The sequence below is a fragment of the Mesocricetus auratus genome, unplaced genomic scaffold (genome assembly GCF_017639785.1).
Source record: "Mesocricetus auratus isolate SY011 unplaced genomic scaffold, BCM_Maur_2.0 Super-Scaffold_2245, whole genome shotgun sequence".
In the NCBI taxonomy this organism is placed as follows: Eukaryota; Metazoa; Chordata; class Mammalia; order Rodentia; family Cricetidae; genus Mesocricetus; species Mesocricetus auratus.
The window spans coordinates 48,267,988-48,293,003 of NW_024429180.1; the positions used below are offsets into that span (position 1 = coordinate 48,267,988).

Sequence of the window (25,016 nt, forward strand, 5' to 3'; positions counted from 1 at the left end):
ATAAGAAACAAGGTTGCTTCACAAGTCAGTTCCAGGTCCCTCTCCCTTTCCCTCCCCTCCTCCCGTGCCCTCCCCCCATCCCCCCCCCCGTTATCCCCTCGTTCCCCCAGGGAGGGTGAGGCCCTCCATGGGGGTGTCCATAGTCTGTCATTTCATATAGGGCAGGGCCTAGACCCTTCCCCAAGAGTTCAGGGTGAGAGTGTACCTCACATTGTTCTATGGGAGTCCAAAGTCCGTGTGTATACTTGGGATGGGTACTGATCTGCTGCCCAGGGCTCAATAGATTACCTAGGCCTCCTCACTGACACCCAGATTCAGGGGGTCTTGATCAGTCCCATGCTGGATTCCCAGGCTGATGCCTGGGATTCAAGAGTTAACCTTTGTCTGGTCAGCTATTTCTGGGGGTTAAACCAGCCCAGTCTTAATCCCTTTGATCATCAGTCCTCCCTCTCTGATACTGGCTTTCTTGAGTTCAGCTCAGTACTTAACCAGCCACTAAATGTAGTTTCTGTTTCCCAGACTGTCTGGCCATAGGATTGTAGGCTGGCACTCCCCAGATCTATGTCTAAAATCCATATATGAGAGAGTACATGCCATGTTTCTCTTTTTGTGACTGGGTTACCTCACTCAGGATGGTTTCTTCTAGTGTCATCCATTTGCCTGCGAATCTCATGATTCCATTATTTTTTTCTGCTGAATAGTACTCCATTGTGTAGATGTACCACATTTTCTCTATCCACTCTTCGGGTGAGGGACATCTAGGTTGCTTCCAAGTTCTGGCTATTACAAATAAAGCTGCTATGAACATAGTGGAACAGACATCTTTGTTGTATGAATGGGCATCTTTTGGGTATATGCCTAAGAGGGTCAAGGTTTCTAAAAGTCCTGTTGCAGCAAGATGCGACTCTTAGCCAAGACATGGGACCACTAGACCCAAGGAAAGACCAAAATACATAACAGGTCTCTGATGTTCCCCCTGTGGTTTAGTTGATACCTTGCTGACTTGTTCAGAATTTGCATGGTTGAAAAGAAAAGTGATGTTGTGGGCCTAGACTCTTAAAAGCTGTTACAATAAGTTTATTGTTTAAGAATAAACAGGCTTCTATTAATTTTTTGAGTATTTAATTTTAGTTATCTACTCTTGAAGGATTTTATAAACATATATAATGTATTTTGATCATATCCACTCCACACTCCTCCCCAGTTCCTCCCAGAAGCCCCTCACATCCCCCCCAGCTTCATACCCTTTTTTTTCTCTGCAGCCCAGTAAGTCCAATTAGCGCGGCCTGCACATTCAAGCAAGGCCATCCTCTGGGGCCTAAGGGAAAACCGAGACCTCCTCCTCCAGTCCATCAACTACCAATAGCTCTTGGCGAGGGGGTGGGGCCTTGCGATTTCTTTCTCCACCCAATAAGCACACTTTATTTAAAACCTAAGGCAAAAGTATAGCCCTCACAATATATGTTTATTAACGTATTTTACTTAAATATAGTCAACTTTTATCTTTATTTATCAGTTTTTATGATGAAGTTGAACAGACAAAAGAATGCTCATATTAGTTTTAAATTTATCAAAATTCAAAGGTTACTTAGAAATCTGACTATCCACATTGTCTTTCTTGTCATAGGATGAAGGAGACCATCTGTTAGAGGCCACTTGTAGCAACATGAAGAAAGTTTGAGCCCCAAAAGACATATGAGGGCCTTCTTATTCTGGTTCTGGGGCCTGGATTTGGGAAAATAAGGGTCGAGCAATTGTTCAACAGACAAGATGTAAGTCCTATCTATCTAAAGTTAAGAAATAATTATTGCCAACACTATAAAACCACAATTAACAATAGTTGCTAGGAACTTAACTTTGAGTTTTGGGAAAGCAAGGAATCTTTCTGAAAACAGCTTAAAGGATATTAAAGAAGACAAAAATAATGATTTTATTGACAAAAATTACTCATGGGCATAAAATAATTATTTTACATAAAGACTCAATTCTAACTTTACTTGTTCTGTATATTATTTTTATAACAATCTACAACAGATCTTTTATTAATATACCTTTATGTTTACATATCTAGATGGGTATGTATATTCAAATAGCTGGTGTTTTAAAATTTTTTGGCACATGTATACTACCCTACCAGCCACCTGAGATAGAGAGATGCTAACCTCATCATTACTCAGAGAAGCTTCTCTTTTCAGTAAAAACAGGGATCCATGGATATTCGAGGTGCTGACACTAAGTGACATCTGAGCGCTCAGCCCCAAATAGGATATTGGAGCATCGGCCTGAATCTGGGAGGGGAGTTAGGGAGTGGAGGGAACACAGGGGATGGGGCAATGTAAGAATAGGAAGAAAAGGGGAAGGGCTACAAAATAACTATCTTCTGGGTATGACAAAGCCACTGGAAACATTGGCTCACAGCAGCTGTGAATGGGTGCATGAGGCCTATATGAGACTGGGTTTGTCAACAGCCAGTCACAGATTCTACAGGGGCTCATACCTCTCTCCGCCAAACAACTGGCTACTGATGGATTTTAGAGGTGAGGTAGTCTGTTGTTTTCAGTTGTGAAGCCACCAGGCTTCGATGGATCATTTCAAGCCAGTGGTCACAAGAAGATCTTGGTTAAAATCATTGGTTCACAAACCAGAAGACAAGATGTGACTATAGGTAGGGCAATTGTGGGGGTGATGTATATGTTCTGTGGGGACTTGAGAAGAGAGTATGTGATGCTCCTGTTGAATGAACTGTTCTGTTGATGCCAATTCCATCGGCCGGTGTAGATGCTTTTAGTTTCTCTGTGTTTTTTGTGTTTGCCTATTTGCTCTCTATTAGTGGTTGGGGGCGTGTTTTAAGGTCACTAATGTACCTGTGGCTTTGCCTCCCCAATTCTGTCAGTTCTGCTTCACTTATTCATAGCTCTGTTGCTTGGTGCATCCCATTAGAACTTGGGGTCTTCATAGTGGAGAAGTTACTTTATCAATAGAGAATATTCCTTTACTTTATGTTTTCTGGAATTTTCTTTGCTCGTAAATCTGGAGCAATTTCTGACTTGGTTTGATTTGAATAACTTACTTTTGTTTCCTTTTTCTCTCTTCCTGTCAACATTGCTATCTGAGGTGAGTTTCTTGAGGGCAGTATCTAGATATGTCTTTTGTTTTCACATTTCAATATTCCAATCCATCTTTTTTATTTGTATATTTAGGCCATTGATATTTAGTGTACTATCAATATATTGGGATTGTAATTCCCTGATTTCTCTGTTTGTATTACTTATTTTCTTTTCATTAGTTTCATATTGGTTACTTGATACGTGAACTCTTTAAATTTTTATTTAATTTATCTTTAGTGTTTTAGGATATGTTTTTGTATAGATTTTTTTAGTTTATGCTATTACATCATGTAAATATTCTTATCACAACCTCTTAGCACAGTCTGTCAGTTCAAATGGGGTATATAATCTTAACCTCCTTCATATATCTTTATTTCCCCTCATGCAGATATAGTAGTCAATGACTCTTCCACATCCTCTTAAATCCATATCAGACAGTATTATAATTTTTATTCAAGCATCAAATATAACTTGAACTTGAAAAAGGGAAGGGAAGCTGCTGACCTTGCATTCTTTTGCTCATCATGCTCTTTCCTTTCTTCTAATATTTTAAGGCTACTTTTTTATTTATCACTTCCTGCTTGGGGGACTTTATTTGGCTATTCTTTCAAAAACTGTTTTTATTTTATGGCCTGGAGGTTTAGCTTGCATGCTGGTAGGTCCATCATGAATATGCCCGATGCCTGTAGAGGTCAGAAGAGGGTGCCAGAGGAATTTGCTTCTCTCCAAGTGAGAGTGACTGCTGCAAATGTTAGATCAGTGATCAGGAAAAACAGTGGAATTGAACAAAGTAATTTTTGTGTTTATCTTTTTTAATCCCAATATAGAGAGAAAGCTTATGTCCTAGCCTCTCTCCAACTCCCTATCAGAAATGGAACCAACAGGGGACTTCAGCAATAATAGTGGCAGGAACTGTACAATAGACAGCTTCAAGAAAGAATTTTATCCCATCATATACCTGATCATATTCGTCTGGGGAGCCCTGGGAAATGGCTTTTCCATATATGTCTTCCTACAGACTTACAAGAAGTCCACATCTGTGAATGTTTTCATGCTCAATCTGGCCATTTCTGATTTCCTGTTCATAAGCACCCTGCCTTTCAGAGCTGACTATTATTTCAGAGAGTCCAACTGGATATTTGGGGATATAGCCTGCAGAATTATGTCTTATTCCTTATATGTCAACATGTACACTAGCATTTATTTCCTAACCGTGCTGAGTGTTGTGCGTTTCCTGGCCACTGTCCACCCTTTCCAACTGCTCCATGTCACCAGCGTCAAGAGCGCCTGGATCCTCTGTGGGATCATATGGGTTTTCATCATGGCTTCCTCAGCAATGCTTCTGAACAATGGCTATGAGAAGAAGAACAACATTATATTGTGCCTGGAGCTGAATCCCCAAAAGTTAGATACGCTACGGATCATGAACCACATTGCTTTAGTGGTAGGCTTCCTACTTCCATTTGTCACACTTACCATCTGCTACCTCTTGATCATCCGGGCCTTGTTGAAGGTGGAGATTCCAGAGTCGGGTCTACGGGCTTCTCACAGGAAGGCGTTGATCACCATCGTCATTGCCATGATCATCTTCCTCCTCTGTTTTCTGCCTTACCACGCACTGCGGACCTTCCACTTGGTCACATGGAATGCAGATTCATGTAGGGATGAGTTACATAAGGCCATGGTCATCACACTGGCCTTGGCTGCAACCAATAGCTGCTTCAATCCCTTCCTCTACTACTTTGCTGGGGAGAATTTCAAAGATCGATTAAGGGATGCGTTCAGTAAAGATTGTCTACAGAGATCAAAGGCAAAGTGTGCCCTTCGCTTTTGTGTATAGCTGAAGAACAGAATCAAGAGTTCAGGGAGCTGCCATGCAGGTGTGATGGACACCATGAGTCTTGGTGCCCACCTCCATTCACTCATGGTCTCTAGATTACTTTGTATTTGCATCATAACCAACGAGTCTTGGGTTCCCAACATTTAATTGACCACAACTTTGCTAATAAAGCTTATTTCAGAAATTTCATTAGGTGTATTTTTAGTAGTTGGGACTAAATCAGAAACGTAGAAAAAGTTTTCTACTGGAATATCGCATGCTGAAATGTAACATTGGGAAAAATTGTCCAACACAGTAAGTCATGCTTTGCTTCAGATCCTATGCTAGATCTCCGGCCCAGGCAGTCTAAATTCCTAACTGTAAGGCATCCTCAAGCACCCCAACTTCTCCAGATCCTTTCTTCATTAAAGCCCTTGGGACACAGCCAAACCATCGTGCAGCTTGGAGAACATCCTAAGAACTCAGGAGCGGGCTTTGGTTTGAAGAGGAAGACTGCTCTGGAGCAAAGCAAGTTCAGACAATATTGGCGAGAGGAAAAGGAGAAGGACTCAGACAAAAGAGAGCGAACGATACTGAGAGGTAAAGAGTAATTTCATTTTTGCTCCAAGAGAGGGGTTCTAGCAACAAAATGGAAGAATGTGCCATTTGTTTGTTTCTTGCAGGGATTAGGAAGGTCACAGAGTTGGGGGAGGGTTGGGATTACTTCCCTAGGGGATACAGGAATCAGAATTGTATGCAGAATAGGGAGGAGGTGGAATCATGGATTTGCATCTCAATTTTACTTGAGACTTAGGTTTGGATTGACATCATTATAGTCATTGCTCCCTCCTATTAACCCACTGGGATGACAATTAAAATAAGGAGTTGGTGCTATGGTTTGATTTGGGCCTTTGAGAGAAGTGTTGGGTAGAAAATGAGAAGTGGTCTTAAAAAAATGTTGATATTAGAAAAAGACCCTTTCTATCCACAGAAACTCGCTGCAGACTCTACTAGTTATTCACATGACCATTGTGTTGGCCACGACAGTCAAGTGCTGAGAAGCCTGAACAGGTGCTGTACAACCACATAACCCTCACAAGAAAGTACAGAGACTTCACAGATGAAGAAATGAAAGCTCAGAGAAATTAAGAAGTGGGCCCAAGTCTACACAACGAATCAGAGCTTTAAACAGAAATGTTGACGGGATGCACTCCTGACAACCACCCTTGGGAACCTCCAGAAACACTGTTCTAAAGTCTGGATGAAAACTCCCTCTCATGTCAGGCACATACACATGGCTTTCTCATCCTTACAAGAAAACCACAGTTTGGGGGCTGGAAAGATGGCTTGGGGGATAAGAGCACTTGTTGCTCTTGCAGAGGACCCCAGGTTTGGTTCCCAGCACCGACATAGAGACTCACAGTCATCTGTAACTCTAGTCACACTGGATTTTATGCCTTCTTGTGGCCTCTGTGGGCATGCACACAGTGCACAGACATACGTGCAGACAAAATGTTCACACATGTAAAAATTCTTAAAGACAACAACAAAACCAAAAAACGAAGCCAAGGTTATCTCCTGGCAGTTGTTGACTCCTGACACAGTTCAGGGTGGAAGGAAGGTTGTATTCTAAAGTTGGAGGGCACAACAGGTAGTGTTTATATAAAACGAGGACTCCCTGACCTTCCTTTATTTAGTTTCCAGAATAATAACAGACAGATGTCAGAGGAAGGCCCTGGAACATCTGCCTACAGGAAAACTCCTCTATCCCGGAGAAATAACTGGGGAAGATAACTGGGACTCCTCCAACCCCAAATCTGGGCATCTGCTCTATCATTTACCTGACAGTGAAGACTACAATATGATACATCCGCTGCATTCCCAGAAAGCATCTAGCCAAGTTGATCAGAGTCCCACTCTTGACTATGAACAAGTCAATGACCACACTTCCAATGGAAAACCCCTAAGATGGAAGGCAACGACAAGAAAGAGCACAGAGTGGGGCATCGTCAGCAGGAAAGGGCTCAGCATTTTATTACTCTTACACTTGGATCAGAAAGCACTGGCGTGTTGCTCCCACACGAGAGGAGACAGGCAACCAAGAAAACGGGAATCTGGCAAAAGTGAAGACAACTCCCAGGAAGGTTAGAGAGCAGTTCATACAGGTAGGGCCAGGGGGAGCACACACGGAGAGGGAGAGCTTTGGACAAACACATAGATAAACAGCCCAGTGAAGTCATTACTACACTAGAGAAGAAGAGTGTTAGCTAAGAGCAATAACTTGCACACACTACGTAGTTGAATATTTACACAGAGAATGACACACGGGTAGAAACACTATGATAGAATCTTTCTCAGGAAATGAGTGGGGGTGGATATGCACATAAGGGAAAGAGGTACAGAAGCCTGGTTTTCCATTTTCCATCAGAGAGAATTCATGTTTACCAAAGCTGGGAGCAATAAACAGCCACACAGCATGTGACAGGAAGTAAATGCTGGGAGAAGACACAAAAAGAACCATAAGAGGTTGTCTCCAGAGAGACATTGAGGGTGGGATGTTTGCTTTTAGCAATTGTCAACCTGAATAATTTGTGAATGTGTACTGCTGAAATAAAATGAAAATTAAGACGAAATTAAATGGAAACCTTCAAATCCGTTTCCTCTTTTTACAGGAACAAGAATAATGATAATAGAAAGGCTACCAGGGAAAAGCCTCTTACCAGGATAGAATGTCACTGAGGCAGAGATGAAAATAGAAGTCTGTTTGCCAAAGTGAAGGTCAGGAGCTCTGAGGTTTTAGATACGGTTCTTTTTGTTTGAGAGATTAGGTGTCTCTTCAAAGAAACATACAAAATCTTCAAGTAGGAGAAAGGATTTTTTTGTTGTTGTGCAAATTTTTTTTCAGTGGGGTCCAGGACTGAATGACATTGTCTTTTATAACTGTGTTGAGTAACAAAAACTCTAGATTTGATCACGGTTTGTTCTCAGTCACAGAGGATATCAAACTAGTTAGGAGAGGAGCCAGGCAGATATGACCGATGTCATCATTTTCTGTCCAGAATTCACTTTTCTACCTAGAGAAACATTTGGAGACAGAGGCCCAGTCAGAGGACGGGAGCCCCCAGAACTTGGGGATGAGAGATCCTCACTCTGACACTCCAGCCTACATGGAGAAAAGCTAATGGAAGTCACATAGGAAAACACACCAAGAAAGAACGTGCTACAATGCTGATAGGAATTTAACATTCTACTATCAAAGTAGCGTGAACATAAGTATCTACAGAGAGCCGAAAAGAAACAGTCCTGGAATAAGCTGCTTGCCAAGGGGAGATGGAGAGGTCTCTGGCATGTCAGCTATGCGATGTCTGTGAGGAGCTAGGAGCTCAGCTTGGGGGCCACCAGCTCTTGCTCTTGTGTCTTTGCATTCCCAGTGTGGGTAGACACAGCAAGACATACTGGCCATAAAGACAGCCTGCAGCATGGGTCAGTGCACCACTGTGAGCTGCTGTCTGACGACCAGGGAGGTGTCCCTGATGAGCTGACTCGTAGAGTACCTCACTCCTTTGTATAACCTCAGGTTAGCCTGTTATATAGGCCTGTCACTGGGGCACCAAGGATTAGTTTGAATGTCCTCACTGGCTCATCATCTGCTGTAAATTAATGTTCGTAAAATCGACTATGATGCTATGGAACATTTTGACTAGAAGCTTCCATCCATTCTTTATTGACAACACATTTCACACAAATAAAGACATGAGCTAAAGGAGAATAAAATGGTGGTCTCTGTTCTTAACTCTTACTGTGAGAACTAAACTTTTATGAGTTCTGTCAAGGTCCTTCTATGACCATAGAGATCATTAATCTCAATTTCATGTTATTCTTGGTTTTATTTATAATTTTACCACATGTATGCCCATGTAAAATACTATTTTGTTTGGATGTTTGTGTACTTTGTTTTGGAAAATGGAATGATACAGTAATTTTTTCCCTCACATTTAGTTATTCTTTTGTTTGAGGTCTAATCACAATGTTGCCTCTTGGATCACTAAGACAATTTAATTTTTCATACGCTTGTTAATGAGGACTTAAGGGTTGTTTTTTTTGTTGTTGTTACTGTCTTGTTTTGGCAAGGTCTCATTCAGCCTGTGTTGGCCTTGAGTTCATTCTGTAGCCAAGGATAACTTTAACTCCTGATCCTCTTGTTTTCTTCTCCAAAGTGCTAGATTACAGGCAGGCACCGACATGCCCAGAGTTTATGCATGCTAACTAAACACTCTACCGGCTGAACTGTATCCCCAGCAGTAGTGGCATCTTGTTCCACCAGCAGGTTTTTGGTGGTGGCCACATCCTGGGGGTGTGACTTCAGGTGTGCAGATGTGGCCCTTATAAGGAAGAGGGGGCCTGGCCTTATGGCACATCTGCACACTTGAAGTCACACCCCTAGGATGTGGCCACCATTGAAATTCCACTGGCAGAACAAGATACCACCACACCCAACTCTGAGTCTGGCAGCATTTTGATCTAAGGAATAGCACACTCACATGCCTCTCAATACACATTTAATAAAAATATTCTCCAGAGCCCACACTTAGGAATATGCTCATGATAACATCTTTGAGTATGACTCAGCTCTTTTCCAAACTGGTTTTACCAACTCAAACCCCATGCCAACAGTATATGTGAACTCCATGAGTCACCTTCCTAGAAGGCAACTTCCTTAGGAAGGAATGAAGGTTCACTGGGGCAATCTTCTGCTCATGGCAAAGGAACGTTGGTAGCAGGTGGACACCTGAAATGCAAGGAGAAAAAGTACATAAAGATACATGCACACACAGTACCCAAGTCTAGAACTGCGGCTGGGCGGCTGGGTTAACTATTGGCTGCTATTTGTCACTGCCTAAAAGTTAGCTACCCAACTGGTGTTCCTGAGGTAGCAACACGTATTAATGTGCTGCACTTTCCTAACAAAATGTGTGGATTTTCATATAATACAAGAACTTGAAATTTTTACAGGTGAGGAAACTGAAGAACCAGAGAGATATTAATGCGAAGTTCCTTGTTCAGTTGTATTTACCAATGATAGAACCACTACTGAAATCTAGTTAGTACACTCTCAGTGTTCATGGTCTCAATAATCACACTTGATTCCTCTATCTCTCCTTCTCCTCTCTCTCTCTCTCTCTCTCTCTCTCTCTCTCTCTCTCTCTCTCTCTCTCTCTGTGTTTATTTTTAAAATAATATTTTTAATTTTTAAAAAAATGATAGATGTGTATAATATACTTGGAAGTGTTTTGGAAGAAAATCGTTTCTTCCCCAGTAAGTTGTCCAGCACCTTCCAACTCCATGAGAGCTAACCACCTGGGAGAGAGTTTCCTGGTCATTTTGAGATTGATTTCTCACTGTCCTATGAGAAAGGGGGTGTCTTCATGAGTGGGCTTCTTACTGTTAGTTACGGTGAGCAACCAAGAGCAATGGCAACAGTCTGTGCTATTTTGGGTGCTTCTGGGGCCTACCTGACCAACAGCTTGTAGGGAGGTGCACAGTTTCTGACACTGAGATTTCATCTAATAACCCAAGTCTCCTGGAAGCACTATTGTCCACCATGCAGGTACCAATGATCAAATCTCCTTGTTTTACATTATGATTCTTAATTATCTTACAAAGATAATGGATTCTTCATACACCCTTAGGTTTGACTAATCCACCCCCAACCCTATCTCTCCTGTCTCCCTGCCCCCACCCCCACTTAAACCCTTAACCCACAGTATTCCCTCCAGCTGTTCTTTCATGCCACCTGTATTCTTCTGTTCCCTCTAATTATCTCTTACTTGGTTACAAGATCATAGGTTTACACAGTTTTTTTAATTCACCTTTCATTTTTAAGCCTTTCTTTACCCCCTCATTTCCTCATCCCCTAAAGCCCTCCCCATGTACTAACCATTATCTCTCTGGTCTGCCCTCTCTACTTGCTCTCCCCCTGTATTTTCCTATCTCCTCTCCCTTAATTCAGCCTATAGTTCATCAACAGACATGACTGTGCTTTATATGAAGGACCTAAGAATCTGCAGGTTTGGGTGTTGGTGGGGTCCTGGAGCAAATTTCCCAAGAATATGGAGGGGTAATTGTATTTCATTCTTGTTTTTGGAAATTCATTTCTCAAAGGACCTGATGGTAACTCATATTTTCTGTCTATTGTTAGTCTCTTCACTTCATCATACTGAAATGCATGCATTTGTTCCTATTGAATGTTTATTTTAGTCAATAATTGAGTTGTTTAGTAAAGCTGACAATTATGGGGGTCAGAGAGATGGCTCGGTGGTTAAGAGCACTTGCTGATTTTGCAGAGGATGAACATAAAGACTGAGGGAGCAGTCTAATGACTAGAGATCTGTGTAAAGAACATTACCCTTCAATGGCTATATAAACTCGAATTTTAGTGTTAATTTATGATCAAGTCCTAAAGTGAAACAGGATTTACTTTTTCTTAAAAATTGTGTTGAAAACATTGTGTGTATGTGTGCTTTGTCTGCATGTCTGTGTGCACGGTGCCCACAGATACCAGAAGAGTGTCCGATCTTCTGGAGCCAGAGTTACAGATGGTTGTGAGCTGCCCTGTCGGATCTTCTGGAGCCAGAGTTACAGATGGTTGTGAGCTGCCATGTGAGTGCTAGAACTTGAACAAGGGTGGTCTGGAAGAGCAGCCAGTACTCTTGACCACTCTCTAGCCTCCAGAATTTATTCTTGATTATCTTCTATTTCATATGGCTCATTTGTCTTTTCTCTACTAGAGAGAAGAAACAGCTTAATTATACCAGATTTGCCTGTGAGGAATTGGCTGGAAACTTTGATTGAGCACAGGCTCATTCAGTTTCCTAAGGTGTGGCTTGACTTTACCAGTCCTCAAAACATGTCAAGTCATTTTGCTCCTTCTGGTGTGAGCTGAGAACAACAGAACCTGCACCTGGAAATTCTTGTTGAGCATAGCTGCCCTGCTCATCTGTTTTTTAAAGTGTGATGACCGATTGTATCTGGTTAAGCGTTATTTCTGGGTGGATCTGTGAGGGCGTTTCTGGAAGAGATGAGCACTGGCACTATGGCTTTGATTCAAGTAGACAGCTTTCTCTTAATGGGAGGGGCACCATGCAGTTCTCTGTAGACCTAAAGAGAACATGACGGCAGAAGAAGGGAGAAGTCTCTCTTCGGCTACTTGGACTGATACATTGGCCTTCTGTCCATAGACTGGGACCTCCCTTTAAGCACCCTGGCCCTCAGGCCTTCAGACTGGCATTACCACAGTACTGTTTTAATTATGGATCTAACTCCAGAGAGCACTCACCGAGATTTCCAGGTTTTTGCAACCTGGAACAAAGAACTAGACCAGTGATGCAGATGCATGGATAACCATAAAAACAGAGACAGATTATTAAGAAAGACAGTGGCACTATGGAGAATGCCAGTGGATTAGAGAACTAGAACAGGCCTCAAAGGTCATAACCAACTTTCCCATGATTTGGAGATCATGGAGAATTTCTTGAGCATGCTCTGTTTTGTTACAAGTGACCCTTGCGGGGAGTGGTTTCAGGTCTTTTTTTCTGCCAAATACCTAATAGTTAACCTTGATGCTACCCTCTGTGACTTGCCCTCCTGCCATGGTCTGCCTTCCCTGGGTCTTCACTTTGTACAGACATCATCAAGAAACTTCTCAGCTTCCATAATCACATGACCCAATTCCTTGTTATGACATGTCTTTGTATATATGGGTGTAGATACAGATATATGGACGTGACTACAGACATGTTTGATTAATTGTGTTCCTCAGGAGAATCAAGGTGAATACATGAAACTCCGTTAGTGACTTGGGTAGGGAGTTACAGATCTTGGGGCTAGAGACATGGCTAAGTAGTTAAGGACACAATCTGTCCTTGAGGAGGACCTTAGTTAGGTTCCCAATACCCATGGCAGTCTACTCACAACTGCCTACTACTCCAGTTCCAGGGGGATCTGTTATCTACTTCCGGCCTCAGTGGACTCGTGTGCACATACCTGATCCATCCATACATATCATTTAAAATAAAATAAGAAAGAAATAAAAACAAGACATGGGTCTCCAGATACAACTTTAGGAATCAAATTACTTTCTATGCAGTTATAAATGTTAAATATAAGTATAATCTGAAATGGTGGCTAATATCTGAGTTCTAGGAGTTAGACATAATAGTGCAAGCCTATCACCCAGCATTCAGAAGCCTGAGGCAGGAATAATCAAAGTTCAAGGCCAGCCTAGGCTGCAGAGCACTACTTTGTCTCTCTCTCTCTCTCTCTCTCTCTCTCTCTCTCTCTCTCTCTCACACACACACACACACACACACACACTCACACACCATACACCAATCTCTGGGTTCTGTCTCAAGGGAAACCATAAATATGAACAAGCCATGTTCTTATAAGGAAAGTGTCCTTTGATGTGTTTTGCTGAGTGAGTTGGCAGCTAGACTCACCCCTCTGTCATATTGAAGCTATGTGAGTTCAGCAAGGACTATTTTCCCATTTGCCTTGGTTTTCTGTCACAGAAGGGTGTTAGGTCATGGGCCTGGATCCTGAAGACACTATTTACTCTAAGAGACCTGATCTGCAGCCTGGAGAAATCAGGGCACAGCTCCCTACAGTTTGTTCCCTGAAGGAAAGAACTGGAAATTCCTGCTGTTAACACACAGAGCCCCCCTTCAAGATACATTAGACTACTTTTTCTAATATAGCTTGCTCCTCACACTGTGCTATCCATGATGGCTGTCTCTCCTCTTCTTTTGCTTTAAGGATCTCTCTTGATGTTTCATGATGTCCTTTCTGCTTACTTGTGGTTCAGGCATGCTGTCTCTGGTTGACACACTGTGTTTTCTTATACTGTCTTGCTGTGGAGCCCAATCATGAACTCCCTGGTTGCAGGGTTGTCATTCCTAGGAAAAATAATCCTTTGTCTAGTCCTTTCCCAAACCCATGGCTCTAATTTCTAGCAGGGAATAATAGTGCATGCCCTCTCTTGAAGAGTAGTTATGAAGACAAAACACATTTTGACACATGTTGGTAAAATTCTAAAGAATGCAAGCTAGAGCACATTACCTGATATTTTGTAAAAGAATAGGGTTTTAGTATTCACATTACATCTTAAATTGCTTTGGGGGAACTTGCCACACAAATGAAATCATCGATGAAATTTTACCTAATATCAGAGTTCTAGGAGCTAGACATAATAGTGCAAGCCTATCACCCAGCATTTTGTGTTTAGAGTCCTTCCCTTATTAGCTTGTTCTTTGCTGTTTTCAGTGTTCCAAAAATAGCATACGCTATGTTCTCACTTAAGAGGCCACAGTGATTATTCTGACGATAATGCGGTTCTGGTTGGAAGAGAGCTCAGAGGTCTGCATGAGGGAGAAGCAGGTCTGCTGGAACAGCTACAGGTGACCCTTGGGACTCCTGGAACAAATGACTTCAGCCATCTTTGTGAGAAGGAGTGACGTCATGGAAGTCAAGGTCTCGATGACTCAAAGCTCTCTGGGTTTTCTTAGCTGGTCCTTAAACACAGAAGGCTATAAACAGCTTCTTACCTCAGCACATTTACGTACCTTCCAGAAATAGGAGAGGATCGTCATAACTGTTGCTGCCATTTGGGACTATGGCGGTCTTAGCAAGTTATGTGCCACCACCTGCTCTCTTTAGTCCAATTTATGACACTACAGTAGTGAAAGAGAAAAGGATTAATTCAGTTTGACCAAACTGGGGAAATGGACAGACAAAGAGGTCTAGTGACCCAGCCCTAGTCTACCTTGGGGGTCCTAACATAAGGTTTGGTTTTAAACAAAGGGCATGACTAAGCAGACCTGGCCAACTGACACATCATTGTCTGGGACCCTTGCTTCAGGGATGTTCTGTACAAAACCCCTTTCTTAGAGACAAACTCCCCTTCTGACTGCTACCAGGACCCCTGCCTTCTTCTTCCTGGCATGAGACTCCTAGGGAAATCCCAATTCCTTGGGGTCTGTTGAAATGTCTCTCTTTAGAATCTTCACTCCTGTGGGACACTTACATAGTCTCAGGAAAGAAAGGTTAGTCATAAGGTTGTGTGCTAAAACCTGAAGGAACTCAAGCTTAGAGAAACTCATTTCCAACCTCTGTCTTTTTAGGACTTTGGGGCTTGTCACACTAAAATAAAGACCCGTAGTTATGATCTGTGTTGTTGGCTTGTTCTCATTTTTCCCACAGGGCATCAAAGAGGAATCCACAGAAGTTAATGAGTCCTAGGTTGTAGATCACATAAAATATACCAGGTAAAGGTTTTCTGGAAGCAGGTGAATATGGAAGGAGACCATCTTTTGCCAACCTGCTTCTGATCTCAGCTCTGGGGAGCTCAGGTAGGACAAGCACTCTGGCCTCTGTAGAGAGACTAAAGCCTGCCCCCATGGTGTCAGAGAGGTTAGCACCAGTGGCAACATCTGTACGAGCAACCAGCAAAGCCCTGGGTTCAAGTGGATCCTGAAATCTTGCTTGTTTTAGTAGGAGGAAACAGGGTCAGGAAACGTACAAGAACGCAACATGGCAGCCGGGCAGTGGTGACGAATGCCTTTAGTCCCATCACTTGGGAGGCAGAGGCAGGTGGGTCTCTATGAGTTCGAAGCCAGCCTGGTTTACAAGAGCGAGTTACAGAACAGCCTCCAAAGTCACAGAGAAACCCTGCCTTGAAAAACAAAAAACAAAACACAACAAACAAACAAACAACAACAACAACAACAAAAAGACATACACTAACAAAATGGGTATGACAACAGGCTCCATCCTTTTGTTGCAAGCAACACATCCCAGCATCAAGGACAGACATTATTTGAAGGTAAAGGGTTGGAAAAAGATATTCCAAGAAAATGAACCTAAGAAGCATACTGTATGAGAAAAGAATCTATTTTCAACAAAAGGGGAATAAATAAAAATTTTTCTGAGAGGGGAAGCCTTTGGGTCTATTGGGATGACAGAAGATAAATTATTCATTTTAATAACCTCATGGATTTCCTTGCACACATATCTCTATAAAGACAGGCAGTTTTGTGGTTAGGTCATAATATGGCATCTCCTTAAAAGAAACGTAGCTCAGGAGCCCAAGAGTGATTACTAGCAATTAGGCTATATTATTACAACCTTTCACATAAAAGGCTCGAGAGAATAATTCCCTTAAAATAGAGCAAGAAAGATTTGTCCTACCTCTCCTTGCTGCTATTGCTTCCACACCTGGCGCCTGTCCCAGCGTCTCTCCCTGCTTGGCAATCCCATCCCGACCTCTGCTCCACTATTGGTTACCTAGTAAGAATCTTAGGCACTTATTTTTCTGACAGTAGTCATCATATTCTCAAACTGTTCACATAAAGTCTTAGTTACTGTTTTATTGCTGGGAAGAGACACCATGACCAAGGCAATTTATGAAAGGAAACATTCAATTTGGTGCTTGTCTGCAGTTCTAGAGGGTGGGTTCATGATCGTCATGGTGGGAAGTATGGTGAGGCCGGCAGGTTTGGCTCCAGAGTGGTAGCTGAGAGCTTACATCTGATCTGAAAGATGGAGGCAGAGTGAGAGGCGGGGGCTTGGCATGGGCTTTTGAAATCTCAAAGGTCATCCCCACCCCACAGTGACACACTTCCTCCACATCCTAACCTTTCCTAAACAGTTCACCAACTGGGAACCAAACTTTCAAACATGTGAATTGCCCATGGGTACCACTCTCAATCAAATCATCACACATAATAAATCACTAAAGAAAATGTATTAGTATTTAATATTTTTGTCTTAACCTGCCATTTCTAAATGTCACATTATATGCATAAATGTACTATTGTATTATGAAAGTTTAATGTCTTAAGAGAAGTTGTAAATGAGCTGGAGATGTAGTTCAGTTGCTAGACTGCTTCTCTAACTTTCAGAAAGCCCCTGCCTAGGTCACCAGCACTTTCTTTAACTGGGTGTAGTAGGGCGTGCCTATAATTCCAATGCTTTGTAGGTGGATGCAGGGGGATCGAAAATTCAAAGTTGTCTTCAGCTACATGTATAGTTTAAAGCTAGCCAGGCTCAAAAATAAACCCCCTTGCTGCGTGGTGGTGCTGCACACTTTTATTCTGAACATTTTTGTAGGCAGAGGCAGGAGGATCCCTGAGTTTGAGGCAAGCCTGGTTTACAGAACTAGTTCCAGAACAGTCAAGGCCATGAAGAAAAACCCTGTCTTGAAGAAACCAAATGCAAACCCAAACCAAAAACAACAACAACAACAAACCAACAAGCAAAGCAAAACAAACCATCCAAATTTACAGCCATCACTACAGCAGAATCCCAAACAAAAAAAGACACGCTACTTAGAGTATTACAACAACTATAAACTTAGTACATTTTCACCAATCACGTAACATGGTTACCAATATTATGAAAACATATCCTTCCCATATTTGCCTTTTGGTACCCCTCCTCTATGTCACATGTATGAGATCAGCATTAATTTATTGCCTTGAATTTTTTATTAGAACTTTAGCCCAAATGTGGTGTCATTTCTCTGGGCTTTAACACAAAGAATCAGGAAACAGCGTTTGAGGATTCTTGGATTCCCCATGAGACCCACTCAACTCTTGTGCAAACAAGCTGACGGTTCTGGCAGTCAGAGGGAACCCTCCTTCCAGTCTGCCAGGGTCAGGGCCACACTCAAGCTTGCTAGAGAACCAATGGTGCTGTAAGAAACAGGACACGAAGGTCCTCACTGGAGTGTGGATTAGTCTTCTTGGATTGGCACACACACACACCACCAGCAGCACCAGCAGCACCAGTTTTAACTTTCGACGCTTATTATAACGGTGAAGGCTAGAAGTCCCAGATCAAGGCTCTGTTAGGGTTAATTTCCAGAAAGGCCTCCCAGGCACGTATGTGGCTGCCCTCTCACTGTGTTCTGAGCTTTTTGCAGACAATGGGGGCCAAGACAGCCATGTGTGAGATGCCAGGAAGGCAGCTTCCTCCACATTGCATGACTTTCTCAGGTGGTGACAAAGATAGAAGAAAAATGCGGCTCATGGCCACTAACATTTAATGGCTCGGAACACAATGAAGAACGGCAGGGACATGACCTTGCAGGAGGAGAGGTTGGGGGGGGGGGTGCGACACCACACAAAGGAAACTTTGTCTAGCGCGTATCTGCTCAAGATAAAAGTGATTCTGGGATAAAGAGAGGGCAGCAGACGGGGCAAGGGCGACTGAACAAGGCCATTGTGAGTGTGGACAGGAAGGGATTGAGAGCTGTGTGAGACAAAGCTGGTTTACCGATCCCCCTGAGCGCCATAGTAGCGTGGCTCCTTGTGCGTTACAGGTACTCCGGCAGTCAGAAGGCACATGCCAGACACACTGTAGTGAGGTCACACCAGCCAAAGGGAATCCAGAGGGCCGCACAGTGCCAAGTGCAGATGTTACGCAATAGATGCTGTCAGAGAGCATGGGGTCACACCCTGGTTCCAAAGGACTGGCTGGGGGATCCCAGGACAAGCGCGTGTTCCCCTGTGTCTTACTTTCTCATCTGAGAAAAGTGCATAGCACGCTACTGACTTTTAGATTATATTTCAGTTCTATGTAAGCTAGCTCAGCATGGCCCAGGGACTCGACACAGTGTGCAGGGTAGAGGAGGGATGGGGAGGAAGGCTTAAATGGAGAGGTGGGGTGCCAAGGTTAATCTTTGTGATCTACTTGATGGGACCTGGAGTCACAGCCAATTAAGCCTCGGGGCATCTGTGAGGGAGTTTGTAGCTTGGGATGAGATGGGAAGACACACACTGTAAATGTGAGGGGTACCATTCTGTGCGGCTGGGGTCCTGGATTGGATAAGAAGGAGGGAGATGAGTAGCAGCATCCCTTCTCTGCTTCCTCATTGAAGCTGGGCGGATAGCGAGAAAGCAGAGGAGACACCCAGGAGAAATGAGGGTTAAAAAGAGAAGTGGTTTCCTAATAGGGGGCGGAGAGGGATGAACTCAGGAGGATTCACATAAAGGAGGCCTATGCCAGGCTTTGACAAAGGCCCAGGGATTGTGACTGAAGGCTGGCTCTTATCTCTCTGCAGAAGGAGGCCCAGGGAAACTCTTATACATCCTCATACCCACAGCTATGCTGGGCAGGCTCAGATTAGCTCAGTTCCATGGAAAACACCCAGGTCCCCGCAAGATGCCAGTGTGTCAACACAGGATTCACCAGGCTTGGAAACAGATACCTGCTGGGTAGGAGACAGAAACAAACACTTCCCATCATCATCTGAGGCAGGAAAGGAATGAAGACAGTTGGGGAGCCACTGAAAGGCAGATTTTATGTTAATTCCAAATGAAGTGTTTGATTAAGTGACTATTCTCTGAGCTGCTTTGGGGTATAGGGGGTTGATACACCTTGGTGTAGTGTATTGTATCTGACTCGCTCCAACTGTGCCGTGTCTGATTCACCCGTGTTGATGACTGGAGAGCCAAGTAAACTCTTTCATACTCTCACAGCAGATGCTTTTCCTGCGCATGAAGCAGCCTCCTCAGTAGGTCATCCTCCTGAGTTACAATATGGAATTACCGTGTAGAAAATTAGGATGAGACATGGTTACTGCCCAAGCCCAACTTCTCAACTTCATAAACCCACAGGAAGCTGTGTAATCACTGCTGCTCATGGAATATCTGGGTCAGAGCTGTTTTCATAACGTAGCAAAATGCTATTTACTCCAATTTCTTCTTGAGTGTATTCTAGAGTTTTCCAGGGGCTACATGATGTGTGGTATTATCACAAGCCGAGAGCCAGAGCAGATCCACAGATCCTGTGTCCTCCATGTGACCAAACACTGATTATAATTGTGTTTACTTATTTGTTTGTATGTGTGTGAGCAAGTGCCATGGTGTGAGTGTGCGTGGGGTATTAAATGACAACTTAGAGGACTCCTTCTCCCCTGCCACCATGTGGGGATTGGGAATCAAACTCAGGCTATCAGATTTGGAGGCATCTTACTGACCCAAACAGGTAAACATGAGTGTACAAAAATGAAACAGGCTGTCACTCTTGCATCTTTTACTTTGAAGACAACTATTTTTACTTTAAAATGCGTTTTTCAGATATCCTTCCTATACATATACAGTTTAAGTGAAATTAAGAGACATAGACTATCTAACAAGAAACTCCGAAATACCAGGTATTAGAAGCCCCTTATGAGTTGTTGACAGGGGAGGTGAAGAGATTCCTTAGATGTTTAAGCTATTGCTGTTGCCCTTAATTATCTTCCAGAGGCTGAAGATAAATTCCTACTGTTAAAGACACCATGCACTTGGGACACAGGACCTGGAGGTTCCAGCTGGATCTGACCTGACGTTTTCCTCCTGAGGACTAGCTTTCATGGTACCAGAAGGCCATGCATGCTCCCAGGGCAGAGGCAGGGGGTACAATCCATAGTCCTACCTGGCTGTGATGCCTTATGTACCACAGCAATGGCCACCATGGCACGATCACCCTATAGGTGCAGTAGTGACACACACTCCTTGGTGGTAACCAACAGCGCTCTATTGGACTTAAGGCCTGCTCACAAGAAGGAAATCATGCCTGGCACTGGAAACCTAGCTAATTCCCTGGAGTTGGTGAGGCCAGCGATCTTGGAGGAGAACCCATAACATCCACTTTTCTAGACCAGTATGATTTCTCACCGTACTCTGAGCACTTACCCTTATGCCCACAGGTAAGTATAGATCTCAACCCTCAACACAGAGATTTCTCTTTGAAACAGATAGAGAGAGACCAAAACAAAACAAAACAAACAAACAACAACTACTACAAAACCCCTAAACTGATCAAAATCCAGAGAACAAGTGACCATGCAAATCCCAGTCCCAGTCGATCAATCTACAACACAATTCCTGTACCCAAGGCTCAGGGAGCCTTGCAGAGGGGTAGGGAGATTGCAAGAGGCAGAGGACCATGAGGTCTGTTGTTAGATTGTGTCTCCTAGAAATAACAGGGACGCTACCCATGGATTCTCAACAGCTCGGCTGCCTACATAAAACCAGAACAAGAGAGATGCTAACACGGAAGGAGGAAATCTCATGGGGCCTCAACTCGAACAAACAGCCACAGGTAGTAAAGGGATGCTGAGAACGGAAGAAAACAGTTTCCCCGTTCTAATACCAAGTGGTCAGCTTGAATCCTATGCTTCAAGTAGTAATATATGGACTAAGCAGATTGTATTTACAAATTCAGGAATATATATAATATATTTGTATATAGATATATACACAATTAGAGACAGGGGGAGGGAGAACAGGTATTGTGGGTACATTGAACAGATCAGATGGGGGAAGGAAAAGAGGAGATTACATAACTATATTTTAATTACAAAAAGTAGAATTTTTTTTACGAAATAGCATTTTAATTGGAAATCTGATGAAATAAGATTTAGTTTGTCACACTCAAATAAGTCCTCACTAATTTAAAAAGGTGTGATGAGGTCTAGTTTGTGTTTTGAGACAGGGTATCTTGTGAAACTTAGGATGGCCTTGAACTTACAACACGCCTGCCCTAGGGCTAAGGGGTTGGAATTACTGTCTCATAGCTGGGAGTTAAGGCTAAAGGACTGCAGAGACACATTTCTTCACTTCCTCTTTGTTCTTCAGAACAGACCCATGACACACAGCCTGCGATTTCCGGCTTACTGAAGACGACACGAAGGCTCATAGAGAAACTCCTCTGTTGATCGTGGGTTCCGACCTGCTCACTCTCCTACACCCAATTGTAGCAAAGGGAAGCCTTGAGAGAACGCAAAAGCGGTTGAGATTTTTGCAAGAGGCAAATTTCATTCTCCAAAGGCAAGTCCTATCCTCCAGAGTAACTTGGTCTATTAGGAAGGAAAGTGACTTAGTTCAGAAAGAGTCTTCTGGCTCCCCCATTCGGTCCATAGTACTCTAGATGCAGCTAGCATCTGCAAGTAGGTGGGAATGGGGACAACCCCGGCAGCCACGTCTGCACAGCGCCCTCTGCTGCTCGTCTCTGCCCTGGCCGCGGCTTGGTCTAGCTGGACTGCCTTTTGCGCTGAGCAGTCCAGTGCCACCTCCATCTTACCAGGGTTTTGAGATTCCTCTGACAGCAAGTAGGCTTTCTTTGGGAAGGGGGCGAGGTGTTCAAAACAGGGGTTCTCTGTGTAACCTTGAGTATCCTGGAACTTGCTTTGTAGACCAGGTTAGCTTCGAACTCACAGATCCGCTTGTCTCAGGCGCTCCCACCCCTCCCCCCACCTAGTGCTGGGATTGGCAAGTAGGCTTTTAAATGGCTACATGAGGTGGCCTTTAACAGCTAGCCCTCCCTGGGAGCTCAACCTTGTTTGCAGCTTTCTCCCGTCCCCCCCCCCCCCGCCCCTCCCCCCCCCCCCGGACATTTTCCGATTCCAGATCTTGGGACTCACATTAAGACTCACCCTTCCTTGCTGTTGTCACCAGCGAAGGAAAAAGTCAGATCCAGATCCAGGCCCTTGGACTATAATTTGACAGTTTGCTTAACCTCGAAGGGTTGCATTCTTCTGCGGTTTAAAATGGAAATATTAATATTTGCCTCCAGGGTTATGGGGACAAAATGAGTTGTTACAGAAGCTCTTGGAAGAGGGCTGCTGGGTTCTGGTTCCTGTTCTGTGGAGGAGCTGATGCCTGTGGGTCTCGGGCTTCAAGAAGTCATGGATACTGCCTGCGGGCTGCAAGGGTCCTCACCACAGCCCTGGTTTCCCCTCAGCTCCCTCGGTGCAGGTGTGGTTCCCAAATCTCCAAAAATTTTTAAGAGAACTGCCCACATCATTGTTTCATTAAGGACCATTTCAATGGTAAGATGGCTCAGTGGGTAAAGGGGCTTGCTGCGAAGTCTGGAAATCTGAGTTCAATCACTGGAAGAGAACAGACCACATGAAGATGAGGTATGTGTGTCTACATCTCCCCCAGGCCCACACACATGCATCCACCCACCCACCCACACACCAAACAAAAACAATAAATAAACAAGTAAATGCAAAAATAATAAAAACCTTTAGAAAACATTACTACTTAAAGCACTTTCCGATTCACAGCAAACTAAGTTCAGAGAGAGTTTCATCTAACTCCTATCCCTGGTCCTGGCTTTCTCCATGGTCAAAGTTCTGCATCTTAGTGGCATAGTTGTTACCATTGATGACACTGCCGTGGTAGATCATTACCCATTTTCCAGAGTTCACACTAAGGCTTTTCTATTTATTTACTTGTTTATTCTATGTGTGTGCTCTGTCCTACAGAGGCCAGAGGACCTCAGGTGTCATTCTCAGGAACTCCATCCACCTCCTTGGAACAGGAACTCTGGCAGACCTGTAACTCACCAATTAGGTTGGACTGGCTGGCCAGGGAGCTACAGAGATCCTCCTGTCTTCACAGCTCTGGAAATATAAGTGGGAACCGCCACACTTGACTTTTTATATGGGTTCTGGGTATTAAACAGGTTATCAAAGGAAGAAAGTTCTGTACCAATGGAATTGTCTTCCCTGACCCTGGAGATAGGATCTTATGCTGTAGCCCAGACTGGACTTGAACCTCTGATTTTTCTGCCTGTTGCTCAAGTGTTGAGATTAAAGACCTGAGCCACCATATTTGGCACATTAAAAGACTTTGGAAATGCTAAACTGGATTTGTGTCCTTGGAGGACACTGAGTTGAGACAGATAAATGCCCTGGGGGAGGGGAGTGTGATTCCCATACTCCCTTTAGCTTGATGGGGTCATCCAGCCTCATTCCAGGGGCCCCAAGCCAGAAGCTCTGTGAGAACAGACCTGGATTAGGGGCTCAGGAGCAGGAAGCCTAATGGGAACCTTCCGGGCAGCAGAAAAACACGTCAGCTGAGCTGTGCCAGAGTCATTGAAGGCTTCATCACCGTTACTTAGGCTGTGGGATGACACATGGCGCACTTTGGTTAGCTTGCTGGCCACGCAGGAGGAAACATAGGGCCAGCAGCATTGGGCCAGGTGAAAACTTTCAGCTGAGCAACGGCAGGATGGAGTAACTGAGCAAGAAGCCCAAAGTGTCAGAGGGACTCTGGAGCTCTGGAGTCCTTGGGGAGGGACAGAGAGTGTCAGGGACAGTCTCAGGAGGAGATGGGGCCAAGGTTACCCAGCACGTCCCGCACGTCAGGAGCTGCGCTAGCCAGTACCTGGCTGAGCTTACTGGATCTGCATAGCTCTAAGAGGCAGACTCAGGTCTTACTCCAGCCTTACTAGAGAAGAAACAGATACTGAAGTTTCCAAAGGTTAATTTTGTCCCCATTCATAAAAGCTGGCAAATAAGACAGCTCATTCCTTCGTTCATGGGTTCATTCGTTCATGTCAGAGTCTTGGTGTATCTTAAGCAGTCCTCAAATTCAAAAGTGGCTAAGGATGACTTTCAACTCCTGGTCTTCCTGCTTCAACTACCCAGGAGCTGGGATTTCGGGTATGTCACCTTGCCTGATTTATGCCATGCCGTGGTACCAACAAGTACTGAGAGACATTCCCAGCTCCAGATCTTGGTTTCTTCGGCAGGCCTGTCTGTTCACCATCATCTTTTGTTCTAAGACAACTGTCATGGAAGAAAAAGACTCTCAGCGGTGGGAGGTTCTCGTGGGTGGCAGGGTTGTGTTTGGACCGGTGCCGAAAGAGAAACAACCAAAGCTTGCAGTTTACAGGCTACGGCTGGCGCAGGCGATATACCAGTGTCCACCACCAGGGGGAGCTGTGGGGCATCCAGGCCCCTCTCCTCTGTTTTCCTACCCAGCAGCTTGGGGCAGAGGCTCCAGAGACAAAAACAAACAAACAAACAAACAAACAAACAAAAATCTCCACAGATCTTGGTTTCCATCCCTTGCTGGATCGTGTTGGAGCCAGAGACTGTGTCACCGTTGTTATGAACACTGTTTGCTCCATAAACTAGTTGTTGTTTGCATTCCAGCAGTCCTCAAAATGAGGCACCCGAGGCGTGGGGAGGGTCGCTTCCTTACATAAGGGATTACTTATCACATTATCCTTATTTGAAGTGATGCTTCTCA

General features: G+C 43.9%; 1 protein-coding gene and 1 long non-coding RNA gene across 4 annotated transcripts in view; both read left to right on the forward strand.

Annotated features, from left to right (window-relative positions):
* Cysltr2 (cysteinyl leukotriene receptor 2) overlaps nt 1–22,321 on the forward strand; it is a 42,022-nt gene extending 19,701 nt beyond the window's left edge. Inside the window, exons 2-5 of one of the 3 annotated variants that reach the window (XR_005871511.1) lie at nt 20,233–20,343; nt 20,519–20,677; nt 20,983–21,072; nt 21,609–22,321. Coding sequence is in view for 1 of the 3 variants with exons in the window: in XM_021227693.2 (XP_021083352.1) it covers nt 3,979–4,947 (969 nt within the window). In the remaining 2 variants the exon portion in view is untranslated. Of the gene's footprint in view, nt 1–1,627; nt 1,773–3,934; nt 5,135–20,232; nt 20,344–20,461; nt 20,678–20,982; nt 21,073–21,608 lie in introns of those variants that run through there. The other 2 variants (XR_005871499.1, XM_021227693.2) reach the window with 2 other exon arrangements.
* Nucleotides 22,322–22,367: 46 nt separating this feature from the next.
* On the forward strand, nt 22,368–23,623 carry LOC121138764. Its single transcript, XR_005875627.1, has 2 exons — nt 22,368–22,891; nt 23,243–23,623. It is a non-coding gene; the product is annotated as an uncharacterized LOC121138764 (long non-coding RNA).
* The last annotated feature ends 1,393 nt before the right edge of the window (nt 23,624–25,016 follow it).